Source organism: Taudactylus pleione, unplaced genomic scaffold, assembly GCF_031769625.1.
Source record: "Taudactylus pleione unplaced genomic scaffold, aTauple2 ptg000203l, whole genome shotgun sequence".
NCBI classification, from domain to species: Eukaryota; Metazoa; Chordata; class Amphibia; order Anura; family Myobatrachidae; genus Taudactylus; species Taudactylus pleione.
In genome coordinates this window covers 5,005,001-5,018,236 of record NW_028284605.1, presented here as the reverse complement: position 1 = coordinate 5,018,236, position 13,236 = coordinate 5,005,001, and the positions used below count along the sequence as shown (strand labels likewise).

Genomic DNA, 13,236 nt, shown 5'->3' with positions numbered 1-13,236 from the left:
AGCACTCCCGCTGACATCACTTGTGATGTCAGTGGGGCCGGCCCCAGACGGTAGGCGTTCCCATGGGAACGCCTCCGTCTGGCCAGCCACGCCCACCAAAGGGGGCGTGCTGTCACTCACCATCGACAGCACGCCCCCTTTGTAGCGAGACCCATAGCGACGGCTTGCCCGTCGCTATCCAGGTCTCGCGCATGCGCACGATGGAGCCGCCTCGGTCGTGCGCATGCGCACTGGGCCAACATCGACCCGCTTGCGAGCGCTCAGCGCTCGCGAGCAGGTCTGAATTAGGCCAAGTGTACATACTGTACACACACAGCTTACTTACACACACCCTAGGTGCCGGGCTGCTGCTGGGCGGCTGTGTCCTTGCTCTTTCTAGCTCCCTCTGGGACAGCTGTGATCCCGGAGCACTACCCAGCCACTGATGTTTCAGCTGTCAGCGCTTCCGCATCAGGTGGTATGAAAGCTACCAGATGCGGAAGCGCTGACAGCTGAACAGGCAGCAGCCAGACAGCTCCGATCGTGGGTGGCCCGCGGATGGTGCAGAGGCAGAGACAAGACTGTCTCCATCTCTGAAAAAAAAACAACAACTATTTAGTTAGTCAGGGGAGGGTTTCTGGGTACTTAGAATCCCCCCCTGCGTGCACTAGTGCCTTTTTTCACCAGTACACAGCAGCCATCGGATTCCCCTCCCCTCGCACACACATAGCAACAGTCAGATCCCCTCCCTCCCCCGATTACCAGTCGCACCACACTTAGCAGTGGCGACTCTTCCTCCTTCCCAGATCACAGCCCCAGCTCTTGTCTGTGTCTCCCCTACACACAACACATTGATACACCCTGCCCACCCCTCCCAACAGTAGCAGCAGCTAGGTACACAGCCAGATCCTTGTCTGACAGCAGCCTCCCTCACTGATACTCTAGTGCAGAGGTTCCCAAATGCGGTCCTCAAGGCTCCCCAACAGGTCAGGTTTTAGAGATATCCATGGTTGAGCACAGGTGGTTAAATCAAATGGACTGAGGTACTGAGCTAATTAAGTCACCTGTGCTCAACCATGGATATCTCTAAAACCTTAACTGTTGGGGGTCCTTGAGGACCGCGTTGGGAACCTCTGCTCTAGTGAGTAATAGCAAGTCAGTACAGCCCATTATCTCTTCGGCTGTCCCGGCAGCAAAATTCATATAAATACTGAAATCAAATAAATGCAATAAAAAGTGAAAATTAAGGAGAGAGAAAATTAAGTTTATTAAATAAGCCCCCTTAGGCGCCAATTTATCAACGAGTTTTATCATACGCAATGAGTTTTAAAACTTTTTACATATGATAATGGTACTCAAGCAAATCAGCTCCTGTCATCTGTTTGAAAAATGACAGTTGGAAACTGATTGGCTGGCGCACCATTTATCATGTACAACGAGTATTAAAAACTCCTTGCGTATGATAAAACTCGTTGATAAATGGGTCCCTTAGACCCTAAAACACAACACTGATATAGATCAATTTAGATAGATGTTTAATCAATTAAAATAAACCTTTAGTAAATGTACCCTCTAATCTTGAGTAAAATTAGACCAATGTGGTGGCTAAAGCTGGGTACACACTACAACAACGGATTGGCCACGACGTCACAACTGGGCGGTCATTTAAATGCGCCCGTCCCGTTGAGCTGTCAGTCACCGGCGGCTCCTGCCCTGCAGCAAGTGTACAGGCGGTCAGCCAAGCGCCCGTACACACCGCACAATGTGCTGCACAGCCAATGCAATCTGTCTGTTAATTATGTCTTTCACAGACAGAACATCTGTACCCACTGGCCAATGCACACATGATATATCGGCCGTTCAATTGCCTTTAGAGACAAACTGTAACCTGGTGGCAAGTATTAAAAGCAGATCTATCTGCTCTAATTAGGTACTCATTGTATAATTGCTGACCCCTACTATGCCACTTTGTAGCTAAGGAAGGGAGCCGTCATTAGCATCTATCAGGTAATGATAAATACTCCGAATTAATACTGTCATATAGGAAATTGTTGGTGTCGGTGTCCTGACACAGTCAATAATCAGGTCACCAGAAGCCATCTGCTTTATGTTTACGACAGAACATCTGCAAATCATAATGAACATACATTTAGAGATAGCACAATGGATGGATAGAGTACAAATGGGTAGATGCACAGGCATAAAAACATAAGGTTCAGAGTAGAGTGCCCACTACTCACAAGATCATATTGAGTAATAACACAGCCCAATGAAAAAAAAAATTGTTAAGCTGTCAAGGATTTCTGAACGAATTCAGAGTATTTTGGGGTTACTGTATACAAAAATTAAAGTAGTTTTCTGAATTGGCTCTTGTTCTTGAGATAATGGATACCCTCAAGTAATAGGAAACTTAGCTATAACGCGTGCATATTGGAATCTATCGAAACAATCTAGAAGGTGAGACACGTTAATATTCTAGGTATTCACTCTGCGATCATTCTAGAATATTCCCCTTCCGTATAGAAGTGATCGGCCACCCAACCAGCAGTCAGCTGACAGTTGTCTATTGTGTTTGTGTTTTTCTTGTTTCTCATCCGTGTATCTCAAAAATTAGAGTTTCCCCCAAATCGCTCTAATATGATTGGCAATAAAATGAGTGTTTACCAGAGTAATTTACTCATGAAAACAGAAGTTATAACAGAAAAATAGCCGCACATGAGAAATAGGACCAGGATAGCTATGGGGTTACAGGCTGTCATTTTCCATTTGTTATAGTCTTGTTCTGTGTGCAACATCTCTGAATTTCTATGGGCCGATAGGAGTCTTTATAATGGGCGCAAGGTGTGCGGGGAACGTGGGACCCACACCGCACATATAGTTAATAATACTCACCTTTCCTCAGTCTCCGGTGTGCTGCTCCGCACCGGCACTGCAGAGCAGCAAAAAGTCACTGGGAAAATGGCGGCGGCCATTTTCCCAGTGACCTGCACATGCGCAGCAGATTCTGGCATTGCGCTCAGTGCGCTGACAGAGGATGGGGCTCAAACGAAGGATGCACATGGGCCCCATGCTCTCTTAAAACGCCCCTGTATGGGCCATTGGTCTGAGATATGGCCATGGAAAACAGAGTCAGATTGTTTTTTGTCTTTAGGAAATTGCTATTCTGATCATAACAAAATGTTAAATGTGGTTTGTCTTACATAGATCGAAAGCCCACTCTACCTGTGGAAGCAATTGTGGCAGCCGTGGTGGTAGGAGCCCTCATTATTGCCTTTGGGCTCTTCGCACGGAGAGATAAAATAATAAAAGTAAGTTTTGATAACCGTGGAAAAATATATAAGTGTATAATCAGATATTACATACATATAAATAAATGTTTTCTGTCATATGTCCTCCTATATACAGTATAAGGCTATTTATTTGTAATAAACAAAATGTAAAGGTATTTTCTTGATAAATATTTTACCAAAGGTTTTGGGCAGCAAAAGCAGCTAATGTGGTTTTGTGGCAGTTTAGTGTTTTCATCCCCCTTCCCTTTCAAATCAGAAAATAAAGTCAATCAGGGAGCCTAGCGTGGGTCAGTGCTGTCATTGGCTACTCTGTGTGGTTAGTACAAGTACACAAATGACAGAACACAGGGCCTGATTCAGACCCGGTCGCAAGCGCTGAGCGCTCGCAACCGGGTCGATGGTGACCCAGAGCGCATGTGCACGACGGAGCCGGCTCCGACGTGCGCATGCGCAAGACCCGGATAGCGACGGGCATTCCGTCGCTCCGGGTCTCGCACCAAAGTGGGCGTGCTGTCGATGTTGAGTGACAGCACGCCCCCTTTGGTGGGCGGACCGGGGGGGTTGCTGCCCAGACGGAGGCGTTCCCATGAGAACGCCTACCGTTTGGGGGCGGCCCCACTGACATCACAAGTGATGCCAGTGGGAGAGCTTTCGGCTCTGAGACGAAAGCTCTCTGGGGGTTGCGGCAACGAAACCCTACCACAAGGGTCTCGTCGCAAGCCCAATGGTCGCGATGGTCTTGACCATCGCGACCATCATCCTGGCCGCTCGCATTAGCTGTGGGTGGCAACCCACAGTAATGCGAGCGGCCAGGAGGCCACTCCATAAAAAAAAAAAAAAAAAAAGACTCCCTGATTCAGAGCGAGCGCTCTGTCAGAGCGTCCGGCTCTGAATCAGGGCCACAGTACCCTGCCCAGTATGCCAAGATGTGGCTCATTCTCTTCATTGTTACCTTCAACCCCTGCATCTTTTATTCTCACCCTCGGCATCCCACTTACTGCATTTCTGTTACATCATTCAAATTACTTTGATTTAATTCTAGTCCCTTTTCCCCCCTTTATCTCCCCCTCCTTAGTAGATATGTATGGTAGGTGTTCCTTTTACCCATGTTTAGTTCCTATTCTTGAATTACGTCCCATATTTGCTCCTGCTGTAAAACAGCTCACATCTTATGCTAAGGGCTCTGTGGGTGGCACCGTCGCCTGTCCCGGTCGCTGCATCTGGCTGGCTGGCTGTCTGGTACAGCACCCTTTAGCCAGTATCACTGCTGCAGCGCCACCGAAGCGTCCTGTAGATGATCCCATGGTGCAGCTGTTTTAGGTTTGAAATTTTGAAGGACAGAAGTCCTTCCTGACTTTCAGTAACACATAGCAACACATGGATTGGTACTATAGCTTCCCTACATGGACTTAAATAGTAGGAATTTATAAAAGTATATGTCCCTTTACAGTCTGAAGAGAACATAGACATTAGGGTTTAGCTTTAGTGCTTTGGAGCAGCTCATTTTATTATCTCTTCCTGATTGGTTTACGCACGGCTACCATGTAAATGATCAAGATGGTCACATGTTTTATACATCTTTCACTTTACTGATTCATGATCATATTACATATTTTGCACTTTGATGCAAACTCCTAATACAAATGTTTTGGGGGAAAATATCTAAAGACAGCGTCAGACTGGAGTAGGCACTTACAGAGGTCCGCTATGAGGTAACAGATAACGTCATTTGCATCCTGGTACTTGCAGCGATGCAATAAATGGTGTCTGAAATAATAAGCGTTGCCCCATCATAGTGTTGTATAATAATAACTTTATTATTACATAATGTTTATTATTACAAATGTTTCTAATGACTCCTTTTTAAAATAATTAATATTGACTGCTTAATAAATGATTTATTACTACTTAATTCAGAAGTCAGCATTGACTCTCTAGTAATTACCTTTTTTTCTGTTCTGATAGAGGGGTAGGCAATACGGTCATGCGGCTGTGCACACTGCAGATGAATACATTGCACGATTTGTATTCTTCCATTTGTAAAATCATAGTTAGGACTCTAGAACTGGTGCTTTAAAGCAATGTGGTTTGATGTGCGGTTTTACCTTTAGTAAATTACATGGCTTGCAATCTACACATAAAACAAGATGTAAAATGTTCCTTTGTAAACACTAAACTTTAGCAAATCCCCCCCTATATAAGTGACATGCTGTTACTCATTCAGTGTTGTAGGTGACTCTGAAATGTTAGCACCATAAGCGATCACCTAATGGTAGTATTGCTTATACATTACGCAGAAGAATAGAAATGGTAATGTGCAATGGTAAAAACTGGTATATGGTATAAAAAGTGTACATTTTATTTATACATTCTGTAATATTATATAAACATTATACACTAATTCTATTTTGGTATGTCCGAAATGGCTCATTAAAGATAGATCAGATCACATTAACATCAGAACCAATATTCCGGTCCTAATTCTGAGTCGCAATTCCAGACACCTAATGCGATCGTAAATCCTAAGCGCCTCTGCACCTATATTCAGAGTCATACACATTTATGCCACCGTTCTGCAAGGGCAGCCGTCTTCAAATGTAAGTGCCCTCACTCCTACCGCATCCTCAATGCAGAAGTCAAGATGCCACTGAAAATGGTGAGAACAATCCATAACTCAACTCAGAGCTGGTCGCAACTCTAATGACACGCTCACAGGATGCTTCTCCTATGTGAGAATGTCCAGTTCCCACCCAGTAAAACCCATTCAGCCATCAATGAGAAGTGACTGTAATGTGTACGACTTAGAATCGCTCGTGGCTGCTGCAAGATGATAGGTCAGCTGCGGCACATGTGCAGCTTACAGAGCATCTCTAAGTATAACTGCATTCAGACTGGCTCAGAATCATGGTATTTTATTACGTGGGGATACCCTGCATGTCCGCACTAACTGCACATGGCCTACGTAGTAGTAGGCTTGCATGACACCCAGCACCTTCCTGCCACTTCCAGTTTTATTGTCATTTATTGATATGCACTTGATTTAGCCAACTGAGACCAGCTAACATGGACATTCTGATCAGTGCATACCAACTAGGTAGTCTATACAAACTACTGCATGTCATACTAACTCCTATAATGCAGACATGCAGCCATGGCAAGCGTTTATTTGGAGTACATCAGATAAAATGGGGTCAGTGGGCACAAATACACACAATATGAAATGGATAAACCCGTCACATGTTCCAGCCTGTGAGAGTAATCTCCCTTACAGCACATACTATTACTATAGCAATTACAATTTTATACAGTATTATATAGCTCATTTGTAAAGCCAAACCATAATTTTATTCTAGTTTTTGTCATGTCCATGGTCATAATTTAGTGGATAATTGTCCTAAAATTTCTTCTGCAAGTGTTTTTTTACTGTAATACATTTAGGGCCGTATTCAATTAGCCACAAACAATCCGAATCCGTGGAAAAGTATCACAGGTGAAGTCATTTCACCAGGCGGTAGCTTATCTCCGTATTCAATTCCAAAGACTTTTCCCGTACACGGAAAGTCAATGCAATGTAATAGGCGGAAAAGTTTTGCCTATGAATAGCAGGCAGAAAAAAGTGCAGAATTGGGGTTTTGGAGTGGACAACCACTCTGCAGCCTTGGGACAGCCCCCCAAAGGATAACTGCATCAAACAAATCCTAAAAAAAAACATTGAGGGACACCCCAAAATCTGACTTTGAAAATGGGGGGCAAAAAAATACAAATTTGGGGGACAAAAAAAAGTAGCGAAATAGACTTCTGGGGGCCCCCAAGTATGGGGCAGGTGTTTTTGGGATAGCAGGACCTTGCAGCAGGTGCGTTTTTCATGTTATTTAAAACTTCACTTTAGGGACTTCAAAATATGCTTGCACCCATTTTCAAGTGCCCCAAATTTGACAGGACTCATTTTCACCAAAAAATACTGCTTAATGCTATTCTTCACCACTTGTGCAAGCTATTATGTACCTATTGTCACAACTTAAGTACCCACAATATCTTCAGTAGGGCTACTCGGGGGTATCTATATTGATCCCAAATGTTAGTGCATCTTTTGGGGGGCGTCAGGCTGGTTTCCCCGTTTTTGACTGCACTTTCCGCTTGTTAGCGTTTTGCGGGGTTCCGTTTTTGTGTCCTTTGGAATTGAATAGAGTGGAAAGCAGGGGTACACACGAAAACTGATTTCGCCAAAAACACACGATGTAGGCGGAAAGTCAGACAGGCGAAACTTCTCCGATTTTTCGCGTGTAATTGGATTACTCCTCCTATACACATTTATGATTCAAATTGTGAGCAGACACTATTACATGACTATACATAAGGCACAGACAGCTCACAAATAAAATATATATTGGTATTCATATTGCACCATGCAATAGAGAAATTATTAAATCATTCTGTAATTTCCAGCTCCCTTAGATGGAAACATGAGAAAACAGATTTCATGTATCTGCAGCACACATTGTGGAAAGTCCTATACTTAGGCTGGGTACACATTAGGAGATCTTTTGGACAATGTCGTTTTGAGACAAATCGGAATAACATATCGTTCACATCGCATATTTTGTACGCTCTCTCTCATGTTTATGTGCGTCATTCATTGCATCTTCCCATCTGATGTGCGGCACATCAGATGGGGAGATCTCATGAACCATGTGGTGCACACCGTGCAGTGTATATGCCCAACCGGAAGACCATAACAAATATCTTTGCTCTGAAGAAGTCACCTGAACTGCCAGTGATTTACATGATGATTGCACAGGGTGTACAGGAGAAAAGATTAATTGGATACAATGCTCCGACATGATATATCGTGCCATCGTTCGGAAGATGGCATAGTGTGTACACTCTATTACATGTGTTTTTGGATGAAGGGAAATTGCATCTTTTCTATGTCATTCTGATTTGTACCCAGCCTAAGTCATACCTGGAAACATTTAGTATGTTAACTCCTATCATGCAACAAAGTTAATGTTTAAAATCCCTAAAGCCCGTATCTCTGTGTAACATTCCTCACAATGTGTAATGTTAATGGGTCGTGTAACTGTACATGCTGTCTGCCTGGTATTTAGACACACTTTAGACCAATGGTTCTCAAATCTCGGTCCTCCGGACCCCACACAGTTCACGTTTTTCAGTACACCCAGCAGGAGCACAGGTGTACTCACTGACACATTTTATAAGATCCACAGATGGAGCTAATTTTTTTCACTTGTGATTCTGTGAGGAGACCTGGAAAACATGCAATGTTTGGGATCCTGAGGACCAAGTTTGAGAACCTTTGCTTTAGACTTTGCTCTTTTTTCGAATTCACCCTGAAGCATTGAGCATTGAGATAGCTACAAATTGTCCACTGAACTGTCCCCAGATAATAGAGACAGAACAAGAAGAGGAATGAATAAAAAGAATATAAATGAATGGGATGAGAGAGAGAATTGGAGGATCAGAGAGGATGACAACTAGAGAACATTCAGGGGTTAATTCAATTAGCTGTGAGCTGGGTCGCCCCGCGAATAAGTGCCCACATATGCCACACTTACAGAACCAGATCATGGATTTTTGTTTACAGCCCCATAGGTCTGCTTACAAAACCCAGTGATTTCAGGGCAAGATCTGGGCATAATGCGGGCAAGTTGACATGCATGGCGCTTCATGGGACTTGCGGCTAATTGAATCAACCTTGTAGAGTGAGGTGAATTTGTAGAATGAGAAGGTGCATTGATAGAATGTAGAGTGTAATTGGAGAACCTGTATAATGAGAAGGTGATTTGGAAGAATGAGAAAAAGCATTGGTAGAATGAGAATGTGTAACTGAGAACCTGTAGAATGAGAAGGTGGAATTGGAGAACAGGTAGAATAAGAATATGAATTGGTACAATAACAAGGTGAATAGATGAAAGGGGATAAAAGGGGAGATAAATCGAACCTTCTAAAGAGGACAAGTGGAGAAGTTACTTATAGCGACCAAATGGGTTGGGTATGATACAGACGTGTAGAATGCCGGCTGTCAATACACTGACAGCGGCATCCCGATGGCTACAATCCCGACAGGGGAATGGTAAGTAGTGTTCCCCTGTCCTATATACCCACTAACCCTCCTTCCCTGCACCCTAACCCATACCCTAACCCTACCGGTAAGTACCTAAACCTAACCCTCCCCTCTTAGTGAATAACCCTAACCTCCCCCCTCCCACAGCCTAAGCCTAAGTCCCCCGTGGAGTGCCTAAACCTAACCCTAACCCTCACCCCCATGGCTAACGGCTACCCGGCCCCACTGTACTTCCGATCAGGATGCCGGCTGTCGGTCAATTGACACATCCCGAGCAAACAGCTTTTAGCTATCATCAAGAACATTCTATAAAATAACTAAAAGCTGGATTGGTTGCTATGGGCAACTTCTCAACGGTTTAGTATGCTTGATACATCTCCCCCAAAGAGGTAAATTGGAGAACAGGTAGAATGAGGAGAAGTATCACAGGGAGTAAATAGGAGGAATGAGAAGACGGGACAAAAATTGTAATGTTAACAAGCCCATTACCAGTCCTTTTAAAGTATTTTAGAAATATTGAATACATTTTTATTTCAGGGAAAAATATTCAGTCCTACAACAAAGAAAACCCTGAGTATCTGGTAAATGTATTTTCTTGGTTCGGGTGCGTGTTAATAGAATTATACAATGTTTTGCTATAAATGTCATAATAGGCTCCAGAGCTGTAACTAGACTTTTTGGTGCCCTGTGCCAGAGAAAGCATTGGTGCCCCCCCATTTTTTAGATAGGGATATAAGATAGTGCACCTCAAAAAGGGCCATGGCCTCATAGTGAAGGGTCAAGGAAGACAGGGGTACTCCATGGACAGCCAGGAGATTGCTGGGGATAAAAGAAGAAGAAGCTACAAGTGAGAATGATAATAAACAGGAAAAGTGACAGACCCAAACAGCGCCCCCTGCCCTGGGGTGCCCTGTACCATGGCACAGGTCGCGCTACCCTAGTTACGTCCCTGATAGGCTCTATCATAAGCCATTTACTAATACCTTGTGTATAGAGTGCAGGGTGCGATAAATGTCACACATTCTACATATGATTACCATCTGTTCCTTTCTTTGCAGTGCCAGAAGAGTCGTGATGACACTGCTATGTAAGTACACATTCTCATGTTACAGTGATCTATGTGGACGGTTCCATACTACTATCTGTCTGCAGGATTCTTACTAACATATGGGATTCTTGCCTATTTTTTTTTATTAAATGCAGCTCCCTTTCCAGTTTCCTGACAACTTAAGTGTCATCAGTCTTGCAACTGCCCTTTGAACCAGACCAGCAGAATGAAGCTCTTGAGTGATTTTCAAGAATTGTTTTACAGCACTGCTAACTTGGGGTAGAGTTACCGTGGGCATTGAACTATTGAGCCTGTAATTATTACCAGACTAGTTCTGAGGAAGACTAATCTAAAACAATTGCAAAACCATCATTGCCCTCCTTATGTCATTTGTGGTGAATGACGTCAGTGTGAATTACAAAACAACAATGTTGCAGACACAACCCCTGAAGTACAGCTTTATTTCCTGGTGTGTGTGTGTGTGTGTGTATATATATATATATACACACACACACACAAAGCAGTGCACCGGCACTCCCACACTCTGTGTCAAAAGGCATATAGCCCAATCCTTGCTCTGGTGCCCTCCAAGGGGGACAGCACCCCCAAACTGTATAAACAACAAAAGTCAGGCGGCATTCAGAGTCTTAGTACATACAATACCCTCACCAGAGGGGTTTAATGGTCAGTCGACGTTTCGAGGTGTATCCACCCCTTCCTCAGGACAACATAATAAAGTGAAACATAAACATCAAAACATATATATACATAAAACAATATACACTTACCCCACTGTACAACCATGCACACCTGGTCTCCGAAGTTCGGGCGCCGGACGGGGACCAGGTGTGCATGGTTGTACAGTGGGGTAAGTGTATATTGTTTTATGTATATATATGTTTTGATGTTTATGTTTCACTTTATTAAGTTGTCCTGAGGAAGGGGTGGATACACCTCGAAACGTCGACTGACCATTAAACCCCTCTGGTGAGGGTATTGTATGTACTAAGACTCTGAGTGCTGCCTGACTTTTGGGGTGTGTGTGTGTGTGTGTGTGTGTGTGTGTGTGTGTGTGTGTGTGTGTGTGTGTGTGTGTGTGTGTGTGTGTGTGTGTGTGTGTGTGTGTGTATCTATATATATATATATATATATATATATATATAAAAACTACTGTAGGATATCTTATGAAAATGGTTTTAACATGGATCTGCAACTGCACAGTGGAGTTAATTTTATGGACCGAAATGCAAGGTGACAATTTACTGGGAGACTGGTGATTTCACTGAGGCACTACCTGGTATAATCACAATTCCCGGCATGTGACCATGTGGTACTGGTTCCTAGTGAATTTGTGGGCTAAATCATATTAGATCAATGTATAAAAAATAGTCTCCGGTAGGTGTAAGCAGGAGTGACTGTATATTGTGACATAGGGAAGGAGTCCCTGTATATTGTGACATTTGGTAAGGAGTACCGGTATAGTATGAGATATGGAAGCTGTGTGTGCATGTTGTGACATAAGGAAGGAATGTCTGTATATAATGAAAAACATATATAGAAGGAGAATATTTATATTAAGACATTTGGAAAATGTATCTGTATAATATGACATAGGGAGGAGTGTCTTTATATTATGACGTATTGAAAGAGTGGGTCTTCCATCTTGGAGATGGTTTAGTTCGCCTGTGGAGAGAGAAGTATCAGCAGGAGGTGTGGGGAGGTGCAGTGCAGTAGGAGAGATAAACCCTACAGGTTCCATTCAAACATCCTTAAGTGCCACCTTGCCAAGGGTTGTCTATGTCTGTTACGACATATGGAAGGAATGCCTGAATTATTATGAGTTAGGGATGGAATGTCTGCATATTATGAAACAAAACCTAGGCAACACCTGGAACAGCAGCTACTATTATATTGTAAACTGGTTTTATACTAAACTGAAAAAAAGGCAGCAGATATTGCTTAAGTTTAAGGTTCTTGCATTGCTGGGTGTCATTGTAAAGTAATTCCTTTTTTGAGGGTTAATATTTTTCCATTTTCTTTTATGCTACATTTATCAGCCAATGATGCCTAAATTAAGCCTTCTTCACCATCACAATATATATTCCGCTAAGTAAACGTATGCTAGACAAGCATGTGAGAATTAATCTAAAAGAAAAAGTAGTATTCTTGTGTAAATGTGGGATTAAGGGGGAGATTTATCAAACCGCCTAAAGTGGAGACATTACCTATAGCAACCAACCAGATTCTAGCTAGCATTTTATAGACTGTACTAGATAAATAATAGGTGTAATCTGATTGGTTGCAACACCATGTATTTATTAACTCTTACTTATATAGCTCCAGCATAATCCATTGCGATTTAAAATTACAAATTGATGGTTTGATAACTCTCTACTTTAGTGCTGTATTTCATCTAATGCTGAATAGAGTCACAAGTCTCTTATAATCTGTAATGCATTAAAATAAATCATTATGGACAACACCATGGCAAAGAGGTTAGCATTAACTTACAGCCATGTGTTTGATTCTAAGTAGGGCCCTAACTGTGTGGAGCTTGTATGTTTTCCCTGTGGTTGCACAGGTTTCCTCTTTGAGAAAACAGATAAAATGACAAGTGCTACATCAGACTGTGAGGTATTTAGATTTAACAAGAGACATTTCATTAGGGAATATTTCATACCATGGTCTAGAGTCAGATTTATTGGTTTTGTGCTTTTTGTTACTACAAAGGTTTGTTTTCTAGGGGGAAAAAAAAAGGTACATTTATAATTGTAAGAACCAAATAATACAGTGGTACAAATTCAGTAATCAAATAAATACACATTCCTGTGGTT

At 42.7% G+C, this 13,236-nt stretch overlaps 1 protein-coding gene across 3 annotated transcripts in view; it reads left to right on the top strand.

Annotated features, from left to right (window-relative positions):
- Positions 1–13,236, top strand: part of TMIGD1 (transmembrane and immunoglobulin domain containing 1) — a 136,001-nt gene that overhangs the window by 111,277 nt on the left and 11,488 nt on the right. For all 3 annotated transcript variants that reach the window (XM_088477803.1, XM_088477805.1, XM_088477804.1), the window contains 2 exons: positions 3,184–3,287; positions 10,413–10,441. In XM_088477803.1, coding sequence (XP_088333929.1) covers positions 3,184–3,287; positions 10,413–10,441 — 133 coding nt within the window. The remainder of the gene's footprint in view (positions 1–3,183; positions 3,288–10,412; positions 10,442–13,236) is intronic.